This window comes from Labeo rohita, chromosome 8 (assembly GCF_022985175.1).
Source record: "Labeo rohita strain BAU-BD-2019 chromosome 8, IGBB_LRoh.1.0, whole genome shotgun sequence".
NCBI lineage: Eukaryota > Metazoa > Chordata > Actinopteri > Cypriniformes > Cyprinidae > Labeo > Labeo rohita.
The window spans coordinates 24,558,824-24,585,722 of NC_066876.1; the positions used below are offsets into that span (position 1 = coordinate 24,558,824).

General features: G+C 35.1%; 3 protein-coding genes across 4 annotated transcripts in view; 1 reads left to right on the plus strand and 2 right to left on the minus strand.

The window, feature by feature from the left end:
• Nucleotides 1-3,011, minus strand: part of LOC127169522 (zinc finger protein GLIS1) — a 95,166-nt gene extending 92,155 nt beyond the window's left edge. Inside the window, exons 1-3 of the mRNA XM_051116970.1 lie at nucleotides 2,942-3,011; nucleotides 2,476-2,844; nucleotides 2,016-2,314 (exon numbers count right to left, since the gene is read on the minus strand). Coding sequence (XP_050972927.1) covers nucleotides 2,016-2,283 — 268 coding nt within the window. The 5' untranslated portion in view covers nucleotides 2,284-2,314; nucleotides 2,476-2,844; nucleotides 2,942-3,011. The remainder of the gene's footprint in view (nucleotides 1-2,015; nucleotides 2,315-2,475; nucleotides 2,845-2,941) is intronic.
• A 1,369-nt stretch (nucleotides 3,012-4,380) lies between these two features.
• On the plus strand, nucleotides 4,381-8,370 carry dio1 (iodothyronine deiodinase 1). Its single transcript, XM_051116997.1, has 4 exons — nucleotides 4,381-4,877; nucleotides 6,545-6,688; nucleotides 6,794-6,993; nucleotides 7,353-8,370. The coding sequence occupies exons 1-4, from the start codon at nucleotides 4,523-4,525 to the stop codon at nucleotides 7,416-7,418; spliced, it is 765 nt and encodes a 254-aa protein (XP_050972954.1). The 5' UTR covers nucleotides 4,381-4,522; the 3' UTR covers nucleotides 7,419-8,370.
• A 3,666-nt stretch (nucleotides 8,371-12,036) lies between these two features.
• On the minus strand, nucleotides 12,037-26,367 carry ssbp3b (single stranded DNA binding protein 3b). Of its 2 annotated transcripts, XM_051116992.1 has the most exons (17): nucleotides 26,192-26,367; nucleotides 25,452-25,524; nucleotides 25,299-25,360; nucleotides 24,334-24,418; nucleotides 21,741-21,830; nucleotides 20,197-20,268; nucleotides 19,938-19,997; nucleotides 19,787-19,847; nucleotides 19,582-19,699; nucleotides 17,956-18,004; nucleotides 17,797-17,832; nucleotides 17,658-17,712; nucleotides 17,403-17,467; nucleotides 17,142-17,214; nucleotides 17,017-17,045; nucleotides 14,705-14,803; nucleotides 12,037-13,636 (listed from the first exon to the last, which is right to left on the minus strand). In XM_051116992.1, exons 1-17 carry the CDS (start codon nucleotides 26,245-26,247, stop codon nucleotides 13,604-13,606), a joined length of 1,116 nt encoding a protein of 371 aa, XP_050972949.1. In that variant the 5' UTR covers nucleotides 26,248-26,367; the 3' UTR covers nucleotides 12,037-13,603. The 2 variants fall into 2 exon arrangements, with proteins under 2 accessions (XP_050972949.1, XP_050972951.1); XM_051116994.1 differs by lacking the exon at nucleotides 20,197-20,268.
• Between the last annotated feature and the right edge of the window lie 532 nt (nucleotides 26,368-26,899).

Sequence of the window (26,899 nt, forward strand, 5' to 3'; positions counted from 1 at the left end):
TGCAAAGAATAATGAGTGAAAAAGAACATGCTTCTTCAGAAAAACAAAATCACCATTCTTAAAAATATTTAAAAAAAGACTAATAGGTAAGGTAAGTTTAAATATTTGTACACATCATTGCCACATCATTTAATTTACTGTACAATCAAGCATGTTTTGCCCTTGCAGTTGAAATGAGCACCTGATCAGTGACTATTTTTAACGGAGCATCTGTTGTCTTTATATTTCAGCCTATACACAAAAACCCAAATGAATGCAGAATCATATAATCAATGTTTTATCGCAGTGATGTTCTTTCATTTAACATTTAAAAATCACTGCACGTGTAAAACAAGATAATTTCTCGTAATCATGCAACATGCTACGTTTCGCAAAAGTCCATTCCATTCCTTTCCAGCACGTAACTTAGGATGCCCAAATAGGTATATGTAAAACATCAGTGTTCCTTTATGTCAAATACATCTGAGAGACATTGCAATGATTCACTTTGGACGGGGGCGACTTGTGGACCCAAGTCTTATAAATGCTGAGACACATTCAAGAAACATTTGGTTTGAATTTGTTAGGCAATCATCATAATCAAACCCTCTGACTCTCTTTTGTGACAAGGTATGATTACTAATATAAGTCAAATTTGTATAATCATAAGCTGGAGTAACTTGCCAACCCCCGCAATCCCACGCCACTGTAGCATCATCTAAACAGGGTGACCACCCTAAGTCCAATACCAGAAATCCCTGTTCTTGAGGGATGCATGCTCAATTTACAACTGACATGAATTGCGATAACAGCGTCACATCTAAACACACATATGCATATAGTAAAGAGCATAATCAATAGAATGTATGTTCTTTCTACAATGAAAATAGTGAGGTAAGCTGTAAGTATCAAGATGCTTCTGTGACTAAAAGAATAAGTCTTCAGTGATATCCCAGTGCAATATTATGGTGTTTACGTAATGCATCCAAAAATTACAATTCGGTTGTCATTTCCTCACCCTCATGCTGTATTGGGTAAACCTGTATGACTTTTGTGGAACACAGAAGATGATGTTAGGCAGAATGACAGCCTCAGTCACCATTCACTTTCATCGCATGAAAAAAGATGCAATGACAGGGAATAGCGAGTGAAACTGAATCTAACGTGTTCCACAGATGTAACAAAGGCAATTTTTATGATAACAGAATGATAACAGAACTTTAATATGTGAGAGAACTGTTTCATTAAGTGCGTAATGAAGAATTAATGTACTTAACGCGATTAAGTATTTTGTCAAATGACAAAAGATTAATGTAACTTTGACCATCTGAAAATTAATTCTCTGTTATTTAATAGTTTTTTTTTTAACTTTCTTCAAAACACGATAACTTCTAGCAATGAGGAATTGTGTCAAATTGTTTCAAAACACACCGCGACAGGACGATGTTAGGCTGTTATGCACAATTTTGCGGATGCGCTTAGACGTTAATATTGTAAATTACGTCCACATCTTATTACGCACTCTAATATATATAAATATATATACATGTCAGTTTGAAACACAGGTAAGGTAAGGTAAAGAGTGCATAAACTATCCCTGAAAGAACAAGGTCCACGCTTTAACTACACTGACATTTGCAAAATTAAAATTTGGTGGCTGATTTGCAATGTCTGACTGCTATGCAACAAAATAAATTATTGCATCCATATAAATTGTATGTTATTTGTAATTAATTTTAGTTATTGTAATTTTTATTATTCTTTTTGTTTATTTTAAACCCAAATGTTTCCCAAAAACTAATGGCTTTTGGCTCTGCAGCGCAGATTGACATTTAGCATCTGTGTTCAATTAAAAGGTACAGAAGCCGTTGTAAGCTAAATTTATTTTATTGCAAAGTATTTTTATTATTGCTGTCTTATATTTGCAATCTTAATTCTGCTCGGCCATCGCTGATTAGCCAAAGTAGATTAGGATCGCGAAACCCCGAAAAAAAAAAAAATACATATGTGAAAGACAAAAGCCCGCAAGTACCTACCCTCTCCAGGTGACATGGTGAAACAGTGAAGTTTGGAGGTGTGATGCGTGTGGAGTTTGAGATCTTCAGATCCGCAGCGCATCTGTATCGAGGCGGGATTCGAGCCACAGCCGTCAGCAGGGACGCGTTTCGGGCAGATGTCTGTTTTACTGCTGAACATGGAGAAAGTGAGCTCGGTGAAATCTGTCTGATGACTGACCATCCCAAAAAGCGCTGCAGATTTCTGCATCTGGACTTCTGACTTCCAAGTGTGCATGTCAGTCCCCATACAATATAATAGTCCTTATCGTTTCCTCTACCTGTGGGATGAAGAATCACACCATGAACTTGAACTTGAACGGAACAACTCTCAAATTGCAAAATGATCAGCAAATAGCCAATAAACTTTTATAATACAGTAAAACATACTAAATAATTAATGTTTGCACATGTTGCAGTAGATTTTTCAAACATAGCTTACCTATTTAAACCCTCCAGAGCAAGAAAGAGAGGATATTTTGATTGAATGATGATGACTCTCAACTTCTGCGTCCAACAGGCTGTTAAATGTGTTCTTACCGACCGCATCCTCTCTCCCGTTTCAGCTGCAATTTTATGAGTTTTCTATAGCATCAATTCTGAAAACCAAAACATGCGTCCCTTCTTTGATTGACAGCTCGAAGTGCCAATGAATATGCGCTGCAGAAAGAGGAGGGACCAATCGGGAACAAACTGGATGCATGCGATGATGTGAAGAGTGAAACTGATCTTGTAGCCACTTCAAATTGCGACTTATAATTTGCCTTTACGCCACTAAAACAGGCCTGGACAACTTCCTCAGATAAACAAGCTATGGCAGAGACGAGATTCATCATTAAACAGCAATAAATAATGAAGAAAATCATTAAAATTACACAGAATTAACAGATATTTCGTGGGCTAATTACCTGGAGGATGATTTGGCAGTTGCGTAAAAATCAAAGCTTTTATTTTTATGATTTTCGGTTCAGAGAATTAGGTGAAAGACACAGAGATGATACAAAAACAGTGAGTTGTGAAAAAGGCAAAAGAAAAAAAAAAGATAGAAAAGAGTCGAACATATCAACAGTGACATCTTATGGACATTTTTAGAAACGTCAGTCGGCCTATTAGTTATAAAGACCATGGAGATATATATATATATATATATATATATATATATATATATATATATATATATATATATTTGGACAGTAAGACTTTTAATTTTTTTTAAAGAAGTTTGAAATATTTTTACTATTTAAAATAAGTTTTCTATTTGAATATATTTTAAAATGTAATTTATTCCTATGATCAAAGCTAAATTTTCAGCATCATTACTCCAGTCACGTTATGAAATGAAATCATTCATTAATATGCTGATTTTCTGTTCAAGAAATATTTATTAGTATTAGTATTAGTATTAGTATTAGTATTAGTATTATTATTAATATTTAAAACAGTTAAGTACATTTTTTTCAAGATACTTTGATGAAATAGAAAGATCCAAAGAACGGCATTTATCTGAAATAAAAAGCTTTATGTAACATTATACACTATACCATTCAAAAGCGTGAAGTATTTTTTATTACTTTTATTTATCAAGGATTGATCAGACGTGATGATTAAGACATTCCAGATAAATGTTGTTCTTCTGAACTTTCTATTAATCAAAGAAACCCGAAAAAAAATCAGCTGTTTTCAACATCATCATCATAATAATAATAAATGTTTTTTTGTTGTTGTTTTCTTTTTTTCTTTTCAAATCAGAATACTAGAATGATTTCTGAAGGATCATGTGACTGGAGTAATAACCCTGAAAATTCAGCTTTAAAATGAGAGGAATAAATTACATTTTAAAATCTATTCAAATTGAAAGCAGATATTTTAAATGGTAAAAATATTTCACGATATTACTGTTTTTGCTGTACTTTGTATCAATTAAATGCAGGCTTGGTGAGCAGAAACTGCTTTAAAAACAACGACAACAAAAAAACATTAAAAATCTTACTGTTCAAAAACTTTTGACTGGTAGAGTATAAAAGCAATGTAGAATTTATAGAGTATTTTCACCAAAAATGGTTTCCGTTTACAAGTATTCAACTCACAGAGCTAAGTTATGATTCCTACTATGGCGAAGGGGGCTCATGAATATTAATTACGTTGCGTGGCGTTCATCCAGCTGATTTGCTAAAGGCGAGTCGTAGGTAATTGGTCGCTAGTCAGCTGGCGAATCAGCGAAAAGTGCTATGGAAATGGCTTATAAATAATATTTATTAATATCAAGTTCCAGGAAGGTTTCCAAGCAACACCACCAGTCCTAATTAATAATAATGAGCAAAGCCTCTGCCCTAGTAAGATTAGATCCTGATTCCTGAGTTTGGCGTGATGTAATATTGTTATGTTTAGGAGGGTGGTAAAATTTTGCTACAGCGCAGACAAAGTTCGATGTCGCTGTTGTTCACGTAGTGTTGACACCACGACGCGTGGACTGTTAAATCCTTCTCGCGATGGGGACCGCAGTGGGATATGCGCTGAGAAAACTTTTTGTTTATTTATCAGCTGTGGCAATGATATTATATGCGATCATGCACATGACCTTGATGAAACTCCTTTCAATCGTTTGCCCGGGACTGATGAAGAAAATCAATCTAAAAATGGGTGAGAGGTCGACAATGACCCAAAATCCCAAATTCAAATACGAAGACTGGGGTCCAACTTTCTTTTCTCTGGCGTTCATAAAAACCGTGATCTCCGTGAACTGGTGCTCGCTGGGCCTGGAAGCGTTTGAGGGGCACGCCGCTCCAGACACAGCTTTATTCACCCTGGACGGGCAGAAAACGAGCATTCATCGTTTTCTTAAAGGTACAGTAAATGCATTCTATTAGTAAATTAGTAGTGGTAGTAATAGTAGTTGTTGTAGTAGTAGTAATAGTTTTGTTGTGGTTACTGGAAAAGTTTAACTAATTGTACAAGTACCAGTAACGTTACTATTATTATTATTAAGCTGACTGCATCAGTCAATAATATACTGATACTATCGTATCAGTAAGATTTGTAATGTTTTTTTAAAGAAGTCTTTTCTGCTCAAAAGGCTGTTTATTTAATTAAAATACAGAAAAACAGTAATATTGTGAACATTTTTTGCAATTTACAATAGTTGTTTTCTATTTTAATATAGTTTCAAATATAATTTATTCCTGTGATGCAAATCTGATTTTTTAGCATCATTACTCCAGTGTTGCATGCAGAAATTATTCTAATATGCAAAATTATTATCAATGTTGGTAACAGCTGTGCTGCTTAATATATATAACGTATCACGGGTTCCTATATATATATAAAATAGATCTTTTGTAACAATATAAACTACCGTTCAGAGTTTGGGGTCAGTATTTATTTATTTTTTTATTTGAAAGAAATTAATACTTTTTAAAAACCTTATATTGTTAGAAAAGATTTCTATTTTGAATTTTAAAATGCTGTTCTTTTTAACTTTGTATTCTTCAAAGAATCCTTACAAAAGTATCACAGGTTCTAAAAAAATATTAAGCAGCACAACTGTTTCCAACATTGACAATAAATCAGCATATTAGAATGATTTCTGAAGGATCATGTGACACTGAAGACTGGAGTAATGACTGATGAAAATTAAGCCTTGCCTCACAAAAATAAATTATATTTTAAAGTATTTTCACATAGAAAACAGTTATTTTAAATTGCAATAATGTTTCATAATATTACTTTTTTTTTTTTTCTTTTTAATCAAATAAATGGAACTTGATGAACATAAAACACTTTTAAAAATATTAAAAATGTTACTGATCCCAAACAGCAGTGTATATTTATATTTATTTCTTTTTATTATTTTTGGATTAGTGATTGGGTAACTTACTCTAAAAACATAATTATTAATAGTTTCTGTCTCCAAAAGTATTGCATTACTTATACTTTTTAATTCCATTATCAGCCTTGACCACTTAAACAATACAATGAAAGACATGAAACATGAACAATAAAATTGTATAAATTATTCTTTAACTGACGAAAGTATTTTAAAGGACTGTTACATTAAAAACATGAATTTTTATAGTCTATCCACTTTATTTTTGCCCTATTTTTCCCCATTTGTAAATTTTATGGGTCTAGCTTCCCATCTCATACATGCTATTTTTAGCTGTAGAAAACAGCTTGTTTTTCTGCTTGATGTTGCAAATTGGTGTCTTACCATATTATTTTAATGTACTATCTTAATAATGAACACACTGGTTTGTAGTGCACACAATTTTGCCGTTTACTGCACGTTGTTATTCCTCTTATTATTTCCTATAGCGGCTAATGAACAGGAAGTCTCGCCCATAGGCTTACTTCTGCATTGAAGAATAAGGTGGATACAGTGCAATTAATGCAATTACATCAAAACTGTAAATGACAGGAAAAATAAGATTAAGAGTAATCATTTAAGTGACATTAATGAATTACTTAGTAATGCAATGCATCCAACACTGTTACTAATGCAGTCTTCTTCACAGGGAACCGTCCACTGGTTCTGAGTTTCGGAAGCTGCACATGACCCCCGTTTCTCTTCAAGCTTGACGAGTTTAAACAACTTGTCAGGGACTTCAGTGATGTGGCTGATTTCCTTGTGGTTTACCTTGCTGAGGCGCACGCAACTGGTATTGACAATAATATTTCAATTAATTTGCTGTAGTCTTGATGCAATAGAATTATGCCTAGAATACAATGTAGAGTATTTTAGAAATTCTTCCGCATTGTTATAGATGCTTGGGCCTTTGCAAACAACGTCGACATCAGCGTACACAAAAACTTGGAGGAGAGACTCTCTGCAGCCCGGACCCTGGTCAAAGAAGACCCTCTCTGCACTGTGGTAGTGGATGAGATGACCAACATCACTGCCAGCAAATACGGAGCCCTGCCTGAGCGCCTCTATGTCATTCAGAGTGGGAATGTTATCTATCAGGTGAGCATTTTGCAGTGTAGACAAACTGCACAGAGAACAGGAAATGCCTCCACAGCTTCATAACTGCTCTCGTGAGAGCAGTAGAGAGTTGCTAGTGAAACCTTTGGAACATTTTAACCTTGGCCACTGGCTTTTACACGCACTCTTCCTCTTGTAGAAAGAGATTTCACATGTTTATAGAGGTCAAAGGTTTGGAATGAGCTAAACAGCTCAAGGCAAAGGGTTTTATAGCCGCTTGGGTCTGTTCTTTTGCTTTTGTTGCATTTTTGATTGCCAGTGTCTCGTATTGTCAAAATATATATATCAGGAAGTCCAAAGTCTGGAAGGATTTTTACACACATTTTTATTCTTCCTAACAGGGTGGCATTGGACCTTGGGGGTACAAGCCTGAAGAGGTCCGAAAAGTTCTGGAAAAAATTAAATAAAGGGGGAAAAAAATCATGACTAGATTTATATACAGTATTTGCACTTTTCTGAAATTCAGGTGCCTGAACGCATTTTCTGAGTCCTTGTGTTTGCTTGTGACAGATACAGATTAAACCAGCTGGTCTCTGTATCTTGATGTTTCAAACACAGGCGGATGTAAAATGTAAGTTGGTGACAGTATCTTTAAAAAAACATTTTTTAATGGAATATGTAATCAAAATGTTTTTTGTAGGGCTGGCAAATGATTAATCGCAATTAATCGCATATAAAATAAAAGTTTGAGTTTGCCTAATATATGTGTGTGTACTGTGTGTAATTATTATGTATATATAAATACAAGCACATTCATGTATATATTTAAGAAATATTTACAAGTATATGTATTTATTATAATTTTTATAGAATTTATATTAAATAAAAAATATTTTGTACATAAATAAAATATTTCTCTTAAATATATACATTCATTTCTGTGTATTTATATATACATACAACTAAATATATTGTAAAAATTGTATATGATATGGATATGTATTGTGAAAAGCGCTATAGAAATAAATTTGAATTGAATTTGAATATACATAATAATTACACACAGTACACACACATATATTAGGCAAACTCTAACTTTTATTTTGTATGCGATTAATCACGATTAATCGTTTGCCAGCCCTACTTTTTGTAAATATTTGATATATATTTTGTCTGCTTTAATGCAAGTGTGTAATTATCATACAAGCAAGACTACATAAATATCAGTCAGCAAAGACTGTGAAGTGCATCTGTGCCTTTAAGGTTTTTTTCTGAACTTGTGACTGTAAATGATGCTTACAGGGTAAAACTGTGTAAACTGTAAACTGATAATTCAGTCATTTGTTCAAACAATTTTAGAAGCACAGATTTTTAGTGAGTTTTTAACCACTATTCAAATAAACGGTCATATCATATTGAGCCAGTGTATGTCATTATATAAGGTATGACAACTTTACATCATATCAATGGTGTGTGCTTCTCCTTTAGTGAAAAGCATGTCTTGAGCTGCTCTTTTAACCATGCTTGACCTGACAGATATTTCAAATAACCTCTTTTCAACTGCACAGCAAAGAAACTATGTGTCATTTTCACAAGTCAAGATAGATTGCGTTGTGATGTGGTTATGAACTACTTGAACACGCAGTCATTAAATCTATTTAAAAAAACATAAAACGATGGAACAGCTTCAGAAAATCATTTATGTTCAGTGTATTAAGTTAAAGTAGTTGAGGTATACACTTGGTATCTTTAGAAACATTCCATCAAGTTGATGTCATCAAAATGATCACAGCTAAATCTATTATTGGCCTGCTATTTAAATCACAGTAAACTTGGTCTACATTTGGACAGTGCTAATCTAGATATAATTATATAGACATATACAGCAGACTCTATATAAATTTATATATATTCATGAATGATAAACAACTATCACTTCCCATTCTTTAGCCTCAAGAACTTTAACCTTATGACTGCATTTGTACTTTGGACTCACGTCACATTGTTTTTGGCAGTCAGGATTCTGTTGTGGGTTTCTCACTGAGCTGCAGACTCTACAGACTGATCCAAAGGCAAAGTCTGACACCAGACCCGTCTTTCATTAATTTTAAACATTTCTCTTAAGGACTAAAGGTAAAACTGGTTTACTAAAGCAGCTAAACATAGATATGCAAAGCCTTTAATATTTGCTGTAGTGTCAGTGATATGCAGTGAAGTTGATTTACATAATATTTTTTACCATGACCTTTGATTTCCATCATAATTATGATGACAGTTCACCATTCCCCACAGGATCAGGCAGTAAAAAGAGTTGCAGAATGTAATACCTAGTGTCTAAGAAATCACCTTGTCAAAAGTAAACAATTATTGACTATGTGTAAAAAAAAAATATATATATAAATATATATTTTTTAAATAATTCTCTTCTGCTCACCAAGTCTGCATTTATTTAATCCAAATTACAGCAAAAGTAGTAATGTGAAATATTTTTACTATTTAAAATAACTGCTTTCTATTTGAATATATTTTAAAATGTAATTTATTTCTGTGATCAAAGCTACATTTTCAGCATCATTACTCCAGTCTTAAGTGTCACATGATTCTTTAGAGATCATTCTAATATACTGATTTGCTGCTCAAGAAACATTTATTATTATTTTTATCAATATTTACAATTGAGAACATTTTTTTTCAGGATTCTTTGATGAATAGATAGATCCAAAAATCAGCATTTATCTGAAATAAAAGCTTTTGTAACATTATACACTATACCATTCATAAGCTTGGAGTCAGTAATATACATATTATAGTATAGTACAGTATAGAAATTATAGAAATTAATATTATTTATTTAGCAAGAATGCTTTAAATTGATCAAAAGTGATGATAAAGATATTTATAATGTTACAAAAGATTTCTATTTCAGATAAATGCTGTTCTTCTGAACTTTCTATTCATCAAAGAAACCTGAAAACATTCTACTCAGCTGTTTTCAACAAAATAATAATAATAATAATAAATGTTTTTTAGCAGCAAATCAGAATATTACAATGATGCATCGTGTGACTGGAGTAATGATGCTAAAAATTCAGCTTTGAAATCACAAGAATAAATGACATTTTAAATAGTAAAGATATAAAATATTTACTGCTTTTGCTGTGCTTTGGATCAAGTCAATGCAGGCTGAGTGAGCAGAAGAGACTCATTTAAAAAATATTAAAAATCTTACTGTTCAAATTGTTTTGACTGATACAGAACAAAAACAAATAAAAGATGTTTCTTAAGATATCACCCTTTCGTGAAATAGGCTTCTCATGGCTTTACAATCTTAAAACACCACGGGTATTTTATCCACCTTATTTTTCCCGTAAGCGCGGCCATTTGTAAATTTTCCGGGTTGAGCTTCCGGTCTCATCCGCGTCCAGCTATTGTTAGCTCGTTTTTCTGCTTGATATTGCAAATCGGTGTGTCTTGGCGTATTATTTCAATGGATTAACCTAATTATGAACAAATTGGCTTGTAGTGCAAACAGTTTTACCGTTTACTGCATGTTGTTCCTCCTCCCGTTATTTACAGCGAATGAACCGGAAGTTTCGCCGATAGGCTTACTTCCGCATTGCAGAATAAGGTGGATAAAGAATATACATTTATCTGGATATGCAAGGCTCTCAAATATATTTCACAGGTAGAAACCGAAAGTAAAAATATTTTTAAAAACCCATTTGCAATAAATAATGCCTAGAAAAGTTTAGTTAATCTTTGAAAAAAACTCTGTCGTCAGCAGACATACCAGAGGAAACCCATTAGCCTAGATGGGGGTGGGTGCTTCAAATATTTTTGGGATCATTAGAGGGTCAAAAAGGTGGCAAACCACTGATGTAGCGCATGTTTACTTTGAAAAACATTTTCTGTGGGAATGGTGCCTAATGCCATCATTGTGTTTAAAGGAGAAGGCCACTTCCAAAACAAAGATTCAAATATAATTTACTCACCCCCTTGTCATCGAAGATGTTCATGTCTTTCTTTCTTCAGTCATAAAGAAAGTATGTTTTTTGAGGAAAACATTTCAGGATTTTTCTCCATATAATGGACTGATATGGTGCCCCGATTTTGAACTTCCAAAATGCAGTTTAAATGCGGCTTCAAATGATCCCAAATGCGGTTGTAAACAATCCCAGCCGAGAAAGAAGGGTCTTACCTAACGTAACGATTGGTTATTTTAATAAAAATAATACAATTTGTATCATTTTTAAATGTCAAATGCTCATCTTATCTTACTCTCCCTGAACCCTGTTTTTGTTCCTGTTCATGACAATTAGGGTAAGTCGGAAAACTCCCATCTCATGTTCTCCCTCAACTTCAAAATCACCCTATATCACCTTTTACCTTTTTTGTTAAGGGTGTTTGATCTTTTTTTGCATGTTCACATTGCAAAGACTGGGTTGGTACTTCTGCAGCGATGTCGGATAATTTTGAAATATTTTTTAAAGTTGAAGTAAAAATTACTATTCAAGTTTTTCGACAAACCCTTTAACTATAATAGACATTGTTCAGGGAGAGCAAGGCAAGAAGAGCATTTGAGATTAAAAAAAAAAGTATTTAAATTGTATTTATTTAATGAAAATAACTGATCGTTTCGCTAGATAAGACCCTTATTGGGTCAACCACATTTGGGATCATTTGAAGCCGCATTTAAACTGCATTTTGGAAGTTCAAAATCAGGGCACCATATCAGTCCATTGTATGGAGAAAAATCCTGAAATGTTTTCCTCAAAAAACAATTTCTTTACGACTGAAGAAAGAAAGACATGAACATCTTGGATGACAAGAGGGTGAGTACATTATATGTGAATCTTTGTTTTGGAAGTGGACTTCTCTTTTAAGTAGTTTAAGTGATGGTTGGGCAAAACCTGTAGAGCTCTTATGAATCAGTTCTGCCTCACAAGTTGTGCCGTGTCCACTATGATCCTGCTGGACATTTTGCAAAAGAGGAGAACGAAGAACTTCGCCTTTGTCTTTTTGTGACATGTTCTGTTACAAACATTACATGTATTGTACCATGAGTGAAAACAGACAGAGACTTGAGACAATTTGGGAACAACTTTATCTTACATCGAAACTGGTTCACTGATTCAAAGAGAATGATTTACATGGAAATCAAATGGCTGGATCTTGGCCCTCTGGAGAGATGCTACCCTAAAGAAGTCGGGGAACATCAACAGCTTTACATCATTTTCCAAAGTTAAAATCATTTCACATTGAGCTTTCCCTTTTCTCTTAAAAAGCGAATCGCTGGAAACTGAAGGTAGGCTGAAACGCTGCTTTCCTGTTTGAATTAGTATGAACGACTGAAAAACATAAAACAACAATCCTCAAAGGAGCCAAATAATTTAGTAGTCAATATATAAACAAGCCTATTCAGCCCACAGTTAAAAGTATGATGCACAAGCTAACAAAAGCAGTGCAAAACAACTACTAAAATGTAAAACAATGTCCAAATGTCTGTATAAATAGAATAAGTTACCATTCTAACTGTAGTATGACTTTGTCTGATGTCGCTCAAATGAAACCTAATACAAAACAAATCCAAACACACTAGAGTCTGGCTTACAAAAGCAACATCCTTACGGGATGACACCTCTGAACCAACACCAAACCATTCCAGAGCTAAAACAAGAGGCACATGGTAGGGAATTACAAATATAAAATAAGAAAATCATGATATGGGTGTCTTTAACCATCACAAATTCAACATGACATAATCAAACCCAACGACGGCCGAACATTTTGCAGGGAGACCCATCCAGACGCGTAATCCAGTCACCCGCCTGAGGAGCTCTGAGAAGGTCTCATAGGTAGTATGTTTGTCAGGGTCAGCATCTGAGAGGATCAGCGTATCATTCAGTCTTTGTCCAAAGATTGAGACAGCAGTTAAATTTCAGAAAAATAAGAGAACATGAAATCAGTGCAGAAAACAAAAAGAAGTCATCTTCAGGAAGGGACCCGTCAATGCGGTTATTCCTTTAAAAGCAGCTGCTTATAATGCTTGAAGACAAAAATGACAGTGTACGAGTAAAATACAACTGCGAGTCTTTCCCCGTTCAGAAAAGACAGAATTCTCTCACCACTTGATGCATTTTTGCTGGAGAAAAATAAAAACAGGTCATCGAAAGGCAATAAAATATTCACAGAATTCAAGGCCACGTATGAGAGTTCAGTGTCAAAAAGTCGGAGGAAGTTTCGTACGTGTAAACCATGCTGAAGTTGGATGTGGATGTCGGATTTCGAGAGCGAACTGCGATTATTCCTCTTCGGCACAAAATGTACACACATCCAGCAATTATGTCAGCAGTAACCATACTTTTCTTCTTAATGAGAGATGGCCTCTGAGGGGAACAAGAAAACTAAAAAAATCCAGGAGCACTGAGTCACATTTAGATCTTCTGATCTTAGAGAGGAGAGAAGGTTTGCTAGCCATTTAAAAAAAAAAAAAAAAAAAAAAAAAAAAACAACAAAAATCATTTTGATATTGCATGAGACCACTTGTGAGGACGCAGGGCAGTCCCACCCAATTCCATTTCCTGTACATGTACTCTGTCTATGTCATCGATGGCCAACTGTGAGTTTCCAGAACGGAGCAAACAGACTGGCATCAGACGCTCATGGTCATGGAAGGAGAGTACTGCTGTAAAGACAAAAACAAACAAGTCAATACACTCCACAGGAAAAGTACAAGTCAAGTCAAGTCACCATTATTTATATACCGCTTTTAACAATACAGAATTGTGACAAAGCGGCTGTACAGTATTAAATAGGAAATAGTGCATCAATAATGCAAAAGGGCAACAGTAAACACTCTATTTTCAGGTAAAGGCAGTTCATCATTGGATTCAATGATGTCATCATCTAGCTCAGTTCAGTTCAAACAGATACAAATACACTTTACACCACTTTGGTGGTCGTCACATTGTGCCAGCATACTATTTACATTTGAGCACAAAAACAGGGTTTTTCCTGGAAATGACTTGGTGTTAAAGGGATAGTTCATCCAAAAATGGAAATTCTGTCATTAGTTACTCCCACTCATGTTGTTCCAAACACGTAAGACCTTCGCTCATCTTCAGAACACAAATTAAGATATTTTTGATGAAATCTGAGAGCTTCTGACCCTGCATAGTCAGCAACGCAAATGACACGTTCAAGGCCCAGAAAGGTAGTAAGGACGTTGTTAAAGTAGTCTATGTAACAGAAGTGGTTCAACTGTAATGTTATGAAGCTACGAGAAACAAAAAAAACAAAAACAAAACAAACTACTTTATGAACCACAGATGTCACTATTTTAATGATGTCCTTACTACCTTTCTAGGCCTTGAACGTGTCGGTTGCATTGTTGTCTATGCAGGGTCAGAAAGCGGTCAGATTTCATCCAAAATATCTTAATTTGTTTTCCGAAGATGAACAAAGGTCTTACAGGTTTGGAACGACATTAGGGTGGGTAATTAATGACAGAATTTTCACTTTTGTGTGAACTATCCCTTTAATCTTAACTGCTAGCTGGCATTTTCAAAACATAGTTATAATACAGGAATCCCTAAACTTGTTTTGTCAGTTGATTAAATTAAGATAATTCAAATTTAATTTAATTTTTATGATTTAATTATTTGCTTTTCATCAACTCACAAACCACAGTTTGGGAAAGCTTATTATTATTATATATATAATGTAAATGGATGTAAAAGTTGGTGAATCTTACATTCTCATTCTGAAAGGAGTGAAGGTAGCTGCCTCCCACATCCTCATCTCTTGGGGTCCCCGGTGGATTGCTCATGCCACTCATGTTGTTAGGAGAATTCTGAAGACGAGATGTGAAACTTAGTTGACACGTTATCATATAGGATGTGAAACAAGTAATGGATAGAGTGCTGCAGGGCTGATTTATTTATTTGTTTATTAATTCATTTTAGACCAACCTGGAAGTTAGAATCACCATAATTCTCTGACAAAAAGGTCTCCAATAGGATATTTCCATTGGCTTTTGGATTATTACATCAAATACGTTGTGTTCTTGTTCATGATTCTCCATTTATGATCCTTTCTTTTTTGTTTATCATGATAATCTTCACAAATTAATACAACATATGAATTCTCAAGCCTAAATACAATTGGCAATATTAAAAAGCTAAAAGTTAGACTGTAAAATGAACTACACCATGACATGACTGCAATGTCACCATCACACATCAAGTTTCTGAAAACTCTTTCAATCTAATTGTAAAATCTACAAGTCAAAAAAACAACAACCTGAGTTCGAATAGCTTGCAAAAATGTGAATATAAACACAATGAGCTGTAAAATTGAAATACTAAAAGTCCCTGACAACCTCTTTAGTCCCATTTAGCCCCTTGTTAGCAACTGCTTTTTAGAAAAAGCATGAGCCACAAACCCCATTTAACCAAAAACCCATCGACTTCAGGACGATGGAACTGGAAGTACATACATGCTAACTCAATTCCATGTTTCAAGACATTCCTGCAGCACTCCATTAAATAGTCTTAAAATACATCTAATTGTGATGTGACTCCTATAAAATATAATTGTGGTGGCCTTAAAGTGTCATGAACTGAGAAAACAAAATTCCCTTGATCTTTTGACATACAAGAGCTCATTGTACTATAATAACATTGTGTAAATTTCAGAACTCAAAACTTCATTGTTGGTCTACAAACAGCTTATATTGAAGGCAGTCTGCCAAAACAACAGCTTTTGGAATGTTCTACTCTATAATGTAATAGTGTGAATAAGCACCGCCTTCACAGAAAAAGATCTACGTCTGTGTCTACTTGCCTACATCGCTGCCTGTTTAGCCCCAGCCACCAATTCACGCATAGTGTTTACAAAAGAGGCGAACATGCAGGTCTACACAGAAACCAAACAATAAAGATGGCTCTGATCCCAACATTAGGAAAGAGTGAATGAAGTTAATTTTTAATTAAAGGAGAAGTCCACTTCCAGAACAAAAATGTACAGATACTCACCACATTTGTCATCCAAGATGTTCATGTCTTTCTTTCTTCAGTCGATAAGAAATTATGTTTCTTGAGGAAAACATTCCAGAATTTTTCCCCATATAATGGACTTCAATGGTGCCCCCAAGTTACAACTTACAAAATGCAGCTTCAAAGGGCTCTAAACAATCCCAGCCGAGGAAGAAGGGACTTATCTAGCAAAACAATCAGTCATTTTCAAAACAAATTGACAATTTATAAACTTTTTAACCTCAAATGCTCATCTTGTCTAAGTCTAAGTCTGGAACCATTTGAAGCTGTATTTAAACTGCATTTTGAAGTTCAAACTTGGGGGCACCATTGAAGTCCACTATATGGAGAAAAATTCAGGAATGTTTTCCCTCAAAAAACAATTTCTTATTGACTGAAGAAAGAAACACATGAACATCTTGGATGACAAGAGGGTGAGTAAATTATCTGTACATGTGTGTTCTGGAAGTGGACTTCTTTAAGATCCAGACTGCGTCAGTAAGAACTTGGTCCTTTGTTCACTTCATATTACTGCGGATTCATTTACAAATAAGGCACAATTCGACACAGGATTTTCAAAAAGATTGAAACTAAAGACGATGCTATGCTGACTGTTTTGGATCCAACAGTAATGCCACAACACAAGTGAGAGTAACTGCTTTCATTAAGTAGTCACTATTGCTTTGTCTCTACTTACGGATTATTTGATATGTATGGAGTTATTTATGCTTTTTGATCTGAATTACAGCAGAGTCCATCTAAAAGGAATGTAAGCTGTCAAATATACACAAGAATTAGCCAATCATAGCAGTGGGCATTTACTTCTGAGTCTACAATCTGCCATGCCTATTCAAACAGAGCGTTCTGATGAGGTGGGTTAAAAACAGGACAGAAAATAGCCTATTAATTTATGATGTTTTTTGAAGTAAATATCTTGATAACATTATAAGTAGACCTCAGAGAACAATACAAAGTGAAAAAACAAAGGCAGTTCATGACCCCTTTAAAATATTAGAAAGATTATAATCACCTTTGGAAGTCCATCCAGGTCTCCAGAACCTACAAAGGAAGAAGATAAATAAAGTTTTCCAAATATAAGTATTTATTTTTTTCTTAAACTTCAAACATAACCATGTATATTTATAGTAGCATTACCTCCATTCATATGCATCGGGTCCATTCCTGCCATGGCCCCTAGGGGGCCCTCAGAGCCTGGGCCTATGGGAAACTGGACAAAACCAAAGAAATTTAGAAAAAACAAAAACAAAAAACAGACATGTTCTGTCATCAGACAGTAATAATGAAAAAGGGTAACATGAGCGCAGCCAAGGGCACGTCTGCTGTGCTAATGTACTACACTAAGCAATTTCTGAATGGTGTGCCTCTGAGTAATGAGTCAGCAGGTCTGTCTCTTACACTGTTGCGACCTCCGCCTCCCGAGTTTATCATGGTGTACAGGTTTTCACTGGAGTTGTTGGAATCTGAGGATGAGACATGTTTCATTAATGGAATGGAAATCTCTGCATGATCAGTTAAACGATCAATATTCTGCTTTAGGCAAATCTGACATCTACGGAAATCAGAGTTAAACTAAATCCAATAGAGAAGGTTATGAAAGATGCTTAGCCGAATTACAGTGTGTTTTCTGAACTGACTGTGTGGCAAACAGACCTGCTGGACTAGGAACAATTCCAGGTGTTCCTGGAGGCCCCCCTCCTTGTGGACCCTGGACAAACAAATGGATTACAGCATTGAGTCACACTCCAAAGTCTTTATGTATTATTATAGCAATGTGGAACTCTTTTCTTACCCCATATGCACCAGGAGATGGTGATGAATATGGCATCTAAAACAAAACAAACAGAATTATGTTTGAGCATGTAGCAACTGATTATAACAACAAATGTAGTAATTGTAATAAAGTGCTTAATATTAGTTAAACTATGACACAGAAACAATTTTGACTCACATTGTTGGCATTTGGATTTGGCCATGGTGGTCTGCCATTTCCAGGACCCCTGCAAAACACAAAATAAGGTATATTAGGATTCAGATTTTTTGTTTAAACAGTAATTAACATTATAAACTACTGTACAAATGTTTGGGGTTTGTAGGATTTTTTTATGTTTATTGAGAGAAGTCTCTCATGCTCCCCATTTGTCTGACAAAAAATACAGTAAACACAGTAAGATTGTAAAATATTTTACAATTTAAAGTTTCTTTTGTAATATTTTCAAATGTAGTTTATTCAAACTACATTGTGTTGTCAAAGCTATTGTGTTGTCAAAGCTGAATTTTCAGTATCATTACTTCAGTTTTCAGTGTCACGTGATCCTTCAGAAAGCATTTTAATATGCAAATTTGTTCGAGAAATATTGTTATTTTCAATGCTGAAAATAGGCTGCTGAATACAGCTGAGGTCAAAAGTTTACATACACCTGCCAGAATCTGCAAAATGTTAATTATTTTACCAAAATAAGAGGGATCATACAGAATACATGTTGGTTTTTTATTTAGTACTGACCTGAATAAGATATTTCACAAAAACAGACATTTACATAATAAAAATGTAACTATTATTTTCTCTTGTGGACTATATTATAGAAAAACGATGCATTAAGAGCCAGGGGTGTAAACTTTTGAACAGAATGAAGATGTGTACATTTTTCTTATTTTGTCTAAATATCATATGTGACCCTGGACCACAAAACCAGGCTTAAGTCGCTGGGGTATATTTTTAGCAACAGTCAAAAATACATTGTATGGGTCAAAATTACTGATTTTTATTTTATGCCAAAAATCATTAGGATATTAAGTAAAAATCATGTTCCATGAAGATATTTTGTAAATTTCCTACTGTAAATATATCAAAACTTAATTTTTGATTAGTAATATGCATTGTTAAGAATTTCATTTGGACAACTTTAAAGGTGATTTTCTCAATATTTATATTTTTTTGCACCCTCAGACTCCAGATTTTCAAATAGTTGTATCACGGCCAAATATTATCCTGTCATAACAAACCATACACTGATGCAAAGCTTATTTATTCAGCTTTCAGATGATGTATAAATCTCAATTTTGAAAAAGCTACCGAAGATACTTACATGTTTCCCAAAAGACAAAATAAGTTAAATTTACCCTGATCTTCAAATTCAAAAAGTTTTCACCCCCCAGTTTGCATGAGTCTCTCAGTTGTCCTCGGTGTGAAAAGATCTTAAAATCATGCAGTCATTGTTTGAAAGGGTTCAAAAACACAAAAATGCTGAAAACCCAAAGAATTTCTGGAACCTGAAGAGTTTTTAACATGCATTTTGTCTGATCCCTTTCATTTTGGTAAAATAATTAACATTTTGCAGATTCTGCAAGGTGCAAGGCCTCAACTGTATTTCAGGATTATTTAATGAATAGACAGTTAAAAAGAGCAGCGTTTATTTGAAATAGAAATCTTTTTGCAGCATTACAAATGTTTTTACTGATACTTGATATCACTTTAATGTGTCCATGCTCTAATAAATAAAATTAAATTGAATAAAACGATTCATTTTACTAAAATCTTTTAAACAGTAATCTATATTGTCAGTAAATGTCTTACATGTTCACTCCTGGCATGCCAGGGCCCATTGAGTTGTGTGGTGGTCTCATCCCTCCTCCAAAACTCTGGGGGCCCATGGGACCCATCCCTCTAGGAACACTCATTCTCTGCATCGGCCCTTGAGATAGGAAAGTAGTAGTCAAATTAGTTTAGGCTGCAGCTTTAAAATATGTTTAAAAACTTAGATGTCATAACTCAGGCTCACCCTGTAGTCTGGGATCCATGTTTGGGAGCATTGGCTGGGCAGCTGGAACTCCACCTGGAGGCTAAAACATTTAGATACACATTTAATTTTTAATCGGACATTTTAATTTAAGCTACAAAAGCTGACATCAAGACCACACTGACAAACTCACCTGATTGCCCATTCTGATGGGGGGTCTTGGTCCCCCACCAAAGCGAGGTGACATGAAAGGCTGCAACAGAAATCAACCTGTCAGAAAATTGTAACACTGACATTTTGTGTGAATCTAATGAAGTTGCAAGGACGCCTGCGAGAACATGGGGGAACCACAGCTCAGCAGAGCGGGCTAACAGGAAGACAGCGAGAGAAAAACAATACAGAGGGCAGAATCAGTCAAATGAAATAGTCCGTGTATAGACAGGAGCCGCTACCTGGCCGTGGGGTCCCATCATGCTGTTAGGGGGAGGAGGAGCGTGAGGGGAGGCCTGGGAGCCGGGAGGGCCCTAAGAAAGTGAAGAGACCACACGAGAGGAGAGCAGGAGCGAGAGACCAAGCACGGGAAAGGTAGCAAGTGATAAAAAGAGCAATGGAGAGACAAGAGAAAGAAAAAAGAGAGAGTCATTAGGCTATTTAAAGAGCTGGAAAGAGAACAACACCACAGAATGCACTGAGAATCATAAGTGACTGGTGGCTGAACAGCTAAACTCACACTGAAAGAGCAAAGCATTATAGACAAATGAATCAAACAAACGAATCAACGTGTGAACAAAAGGGATTAGCGAGAGCACAATTTATGAAGAATTCAATGGGAGAATCAGAATTTAAATAGAGAAAGACAATACTGGATCCAGCACTGAGTAGTCCAAGCTGTTCCATCATTTCCTGTTTTCACATAAGGTTACATAATTTAAAAAAAAAAAAAAAGTTATTTTCACTAGTAAAACCTCTGGATATACTGCATAAGTTACCATTAATACTGGTACTTTTTAAAATGAATGAAATATATATATATATATATATATATATATATATATTTAAATATGATAATATTTAATGGTTCCATAGGATTGCATAATCATGTTGTATCCTATAAAATCTTTTAATTTGTATTATTAATAATATCAATAATATCAAATTATTATTTAGAAAATATAAATATCAATATTACATGTATAATACATGTCAATCAATTGAACTGTAAATAAAAGAAACAAATATAACTTTATATAAAATATGTAATTATAACTAAATTATATATATATATATATATATATATATATATATATATATATATATATATATATACATACATACATACATACATACACACACACACACATACATACATACATACATACATATATATATACACATATATACATACACACACACACACACACACACACACACACAGGACATTTGGTCCCCACAATGTAGCAAAAACAAGTACACACACACACACATGTCTGGTTTATTATCTTTGTGGGGACTCTCCATAGGTGCAATGGTTTTTACTCTCCACACGTATTTTCTATCCCCTTAACCTAACCCTACCCCTAAACTTAATCCTTACAGAAAACTTTCTGCATTTTTACTTTCTCAAAAAAACTCATTCTGTATGATTTATAAGCTTTTGTACCCATGGGGACCTCAAGCCAGTCCCCACAATGTCAAAAATTTCAGGTTTTACTATCCTTGTGGGGACATTTGGTCCCCACAATGTAGCAAAAACAAGTACACACACACACACACACATACACTACATTGTATAAATATATATAACTATTTAATAATAATAATAAAAACAACAACAACGATGTATAACACTTACTATAAAAACATACAAAGCTTTTTAAAATTATGAGTAACATCAATTCACTGTGACCAAATATTTAGTCTATGCAGGGTTTGGATCAGTGACATCTTAAAAATATCTCACAAGAGATGAGGTTTAGACAGAGGTTGATGATCTAACCTGGAAGAATCCAGGGGGCATGGGTCCACCTGGCATGCCATCTCCTGGTGGCATGTTCCCAAGAACAGGACTGGGGGCTGCTGCGGCACTCTGTGAACACAAATCATTAAGAAAAAATCTGATTAGGGCTCATTAGATTGGGGGGAAAAACACCTGTCCATCATAAGAACTGATCGTTTTCCCTATGAAAAAAAAAACAGATTTATTCCACAAGTAGAAAATGCAGCTTAATGCATTCTAGCACTCATAAATCTGTGCTCTAACAGCAAGCAATAAAGCCAACGGCACAGCCACAACTGACTGGTGTAAAATCCAATTTTAAGGTCTACAAAACCAAGAGGAAAGAACTAGGTTTCAGAGCACAACAGGGATTTGATCATGCATATAATGGTAGTGGAAAAAGCACAGTGTGGTCTGCTGCCTGTCACACTTCAGCCCGAGTTAACCGAGCAAGGCTTTTCAGAGAGCGCTGTGAAATACCACAGGAAGGAGATAGAAAGAAAGAAAGAAGCTGACCCTGATGGAGCAACACAGATCAGAACCGGCCAATGGGAAGAGCCAGACCGAGACTGATCTGCAACAATGGATCAGCTACGCTATTCATTCAGACTATTGAAGTTCACAATTCAAGGGCCAAGAGGCCTTTTTATTTACAAATAATAAACATAATATATTTTTTCTGGACATATCATTCACACTGGATATTTGTGACCCTGGACCACAAAACCAGTCTTAAGTAGCATGTGTATATTTGTAGCAATAGCCAAAAACACAATGTATGGGTGAAAATAATTTTTCTTTTATGCCAAAAATCATTAGGGTATTAAGTAAAGATCTTGTTCCATGAAGATATTTTGTACATTTTCTACCGTAAATATATTAAAACTAAATTTTTGATTAGTATTATGCATTGCTAAGAACTTATTTTGGACAACTTTTAAGGAGATTTTCTCAGTATTTTGATTTTTATTTTATTTTTTGCACCCTCAGATCCCAGATTTTCAAATAGTTGTATAGCAGCAAAATATTGTCCTATCCTAACAAATCGTACATCAATGGAAAGCTTATTTATTCAGCTTTCAGATATAGGTATAAATCTCAACCCTTATGGTGGGTTTTGTGGTCCTGAGTCACAAATAACACCGCAGTGCATGTGATTCCAAAGAAGACTTTTCTATTTGGGCTGACGTTAACAAGGCTGCCATTTCCTGTTTCGAAAGGTGAGCAATCCAACAAAATGAAAGGAAACTCTAGAAGAGAACGCCTACTTTTCATGATCTAATCAATTCTCAAAGGATAAAATCAATTTTCGCCCTTCCCCTCCTTGCCAAATGTCTTGCTTCGCTTGGAAAATCATATTACAAAAGTGAAATAGGTAGGAATGTCATTTTACGTTGCCTTAGGATTAACAAAATTTCTCATAACTGAGGAAAATCCTTTAAGGATGAGTTAAGCCAGAAAAACATTCATGGTTGTCCCACCCTGACGACAGCCCTTTGTCGACAATCGAACAACGTTATATCACTAAAACGCCCGGAAATAAAAACAAATTTCATCCTTTCCTCGCGCCCCAAGTTTGCGTGCATGCTCCTCGTTCCATCTGTCTCTTCCCTCCCTTTCAATCTGCCTACCGACAGGCTCCATGACAGCCATCAATCACTCTCCATCCCCACCGCAGCCCGAGGGGGAGTGTTTCCCCTGACACAGCATGAAGACAACATGGCCACTGTTTAAAGAGGGCGCAGCCTCCTCCCCCACCCTCTGGAGAATAAGAGAGCACAGACCTGACGCCACGGTCCCAACCACAGCTGGGCACAAAAGGCAGGAGACAGCGGAGATCACACCATGACTTCAAAACAATGCCCTACAACACTCCTGTAGATCCAAACACGCCGCTAATTTTCAAATGACGGATAATGTTTCGTGCACCCCTAAACGGCAGCATCCTTTCAGATTACGATGTCTAGACAGAAGAGCGAGGGTTTGATTTTTAGACTCGCTGCATATGACCTCTGACCTGTGGCCCCTTGCTAAAGCTTGCGGCTAGACAACAGCAGCCGTATATTATTGGTAGAAGTCTAAAGCTGGAGATTTTGGCCTAAGAGTTGCAGCATTCTTGTTGGGAAAATGCACAGAATGAGATTTAAAGATGCTACAATTTCCACTTAATGCAAAACTAGGGCTAAACTGCTATTAGATTTTATTATTAGATTTGTTACTAACTTCATGCCACTGTAAAGGGCATCTGCTTGCAAATCCATTTTAAAAAGTGCCACAATTTTGAAATATCCATCAATACTAAGAGCTGTCCTGGCTTGGTCACGCAGACCTTAATTTCCATCCTGCCAAACATCACATACATGACAAAGCTGATCATCCGAGAAACAGTGATAATTCCATGGAAAACCCTGCTGACATCATTGCTATTATAGGGGTGATTACTACATCCTTCACGCATGACACTGTACACATTTCCTTATTATAAAACACAGAGACGCTTCCAGAGTCTGCAAGATTCACAGGCACATAAAATGCAATTTTGTCCTCCAATCTGCATACATTATGGAAACAGTCTGTGTATTTCTGTACTCACATAGTCATGGAAAGCCTTGGCCTCGCTTGAATGTTCACATGTGTCTCTTCTCTCAGGAGCTGCACAGTAGAGGTCCCAAAAGACACTGGGGTGAAGAAAAAGTGGTCAAATAAGCCTGCATATGCTCAATTAGTGGCTTAAAGGAATGGTTTTTGCAAAATTTTTACTCATTTTTACATAATTTCAAACCTCTATGACATTTGCTTCAATGGAATAAACAAAAAAATTATGGGAAGTTACAACTTTAACAACTAATTTCAGTCAGTTTCTCGCAAAAACCTATTTTATGACACAAAAAAACAATTTTATGACACATTTTGCATGCTTTTTTTTTCTTTTTTCAGGCCCCATTATTGTAATTGCATGTTTAAAAAAAAAAAAAAAAAAAGTGACCAGTACAATCATCAGAATTTCTATTTTTTTTGGTTCAGTACTATTATAAAAAAATAAAAAAAGTCATACAGGTTTGCAATGATATGAATGTGACTTCTATGACTTTTGATCTAATGGAATAAACAAAAATTGTTGGGACGTTTTTATTGCAATAACAATGAACCATACCAACACAAATTTTAGTCTGTTTCTCCATTATGTTTTAAAACATTACACAAGTTGCATGCAGCAATTTTATGACTTTTGCGTGTTTTTTGTTGTTGTTGTTGTTGTTTGAAGACTTCAGTCCTCATTATTATATATTAAATAATAATATTATATTATATTATATTATAATATATTATATCATATTAGATTATATATTAAAAAATAATAATTATATATTATATTATATATTATTATATATTAAATGTTATTATTGTTCTTATATTCATTAAAATAAAAAAAAAAGTCATACAGGTTTGCAACAACATAAAGCTGAGTAAATACTGATTCAATTTTTTATTATCGTTAATTTAAAAAAAAAAAAAAAAAAAGAGAGAGATAAGACAAAATACATTTAACATACTCACCACCACCAGGAATGCAAGAACCCAGGAGGGTCTCCCAATGTGATGTTCTTTTCCCATCGGATCTAAAAGAGACCACAAAATAATCATATCTTAAAAAATGTCAATTGTGTGTATGTAAAAAATATGGTCATCTACTGAGATTCCAGTTCTTACTTCTGACAAGAAAGTCTGCGCAGACTTCTGAGCACCAATGTGTAACAAATACTCATAAACATACAAAGCTAACCTGCAATAAGACAGAGAGAACATAATTTTAGTTATTAAAGCAACAATTGACCAAAACACAAATGCAAAATACGGTTGGTGAGGGCAAAAATCAAGAAATCCATATTATGTCACACTCCTCTCTGGTTTATACTCCAACAGTAGCAAAACTGTATGTATTACCTAAAGAAAATATTGATTATATTAACCAAAAAATATGATAAATACCCATAATTTACATTAGTAAATGATCAAAGAATTTGTATTATTTATAAACCCCCCATTGAGCAACGCTGCACCCAAAGAACATGCAAAATGCATAAAAACTAAACAAAAGACGGGACCCACTCCCCTCCAAGACTGGCGTCTGAGGCAAAATGAAACAAGGAACACTAAAGCGCCCGTCCCGCATGCAGAAACTATTTCAAATGGCTACATTAAAACGTAGGTGCTTTTTAAAAAGCACGGTTTTTATTCTGGATCACATCACCATAACCAGAGGCGAAAGCCCTGTGCCATAGGGGGACCCGAGAATGGCGCACGGCCGGGCACTTTCGATTCAACGCTCTCACGACAAGCCTATAGCAGCAGCATACGCTCCATATGCAGCCGTGCCTATACTGCCCTAACAATAGGCTACATCCAACACAATAACACACGCACGACGGGCGATGTTCAAAAGACCTTACTTTTCCCGAGCTTGACCATCCGATGGCACGACGGAGCTTTTGCCTTTAGGAAACATGTTTTTTTTGTGCACGGGAGAGTCGCCCGCGTTCGCTTTTCCTCTATTTTCGACAATTCATCTGTCACTGCTCCAGGTTCGACTGCACAAACTAAACACACTGACGCCTTCTCAACCAACCTTGACCACTGGGGCGGGGAATTGTGTTGGGTGATTGACAAGGGCAAGTGACCAATAGCGGAGCGCTGTTTCTCTTACGTGATGCCCTGCAGTGACGTATGCTCGGTGACCACATAGTTCCTTCCTCCAATTTCCTGTGATTCTTTAAAGATGGGTTGCATTAATCGCCCCACATTAATTAGCCCTGTGTTTGTTTACTGTGTTGCTTTAATAGGGTGCGTGCTACGATAGTAAAACTGAGAAATCGCAAAACAAACAAGCTGAATCATTCACTGATATGTATTATTATGGCTTGGAAATTATTCAAATACTCGTTATGAATTACAAAAAATATATATGTAGCCTATAATAATAATAATTTTAACGTAAACACATTTATACATTATTATTATTAGGTTACCTCTAAAGTTATTTATGTACAATGCACTTTTCATCAGCAAAAGTAATCACATTTCTACTCTTTGCAATAAATTTCGATTTAGAAATGCTTGAAGTAATTACATAGACTAAGAGAACATGTTTTGTCTTCGAT

Excerpts from the sequence above, each read along its gene's own strand:
- ssbp3b (XM_051116992.1), bottom strand. The coding sequence starts at position 26,247 with ATGTTTCCTAAAGGCAAAAGCTCCGTCGTGCCATCGGATGGTCAAGCT. Across the intron at positions 17,046-17,141 it reads CCCGATGCATATGAATGGAG|GTTCTGGAGACCTGGATGGA; the intron begins GTAATGCTACTA and ends CTTCCTTTGTAG. Across the intron at positions 14,804-17,016 it reads ACCTGGATGGACTTCCAAAG|AATTCTCCTAACAACATGAG; the intron begins GTGATTATAATC and ends TCTCGTCTTCAG.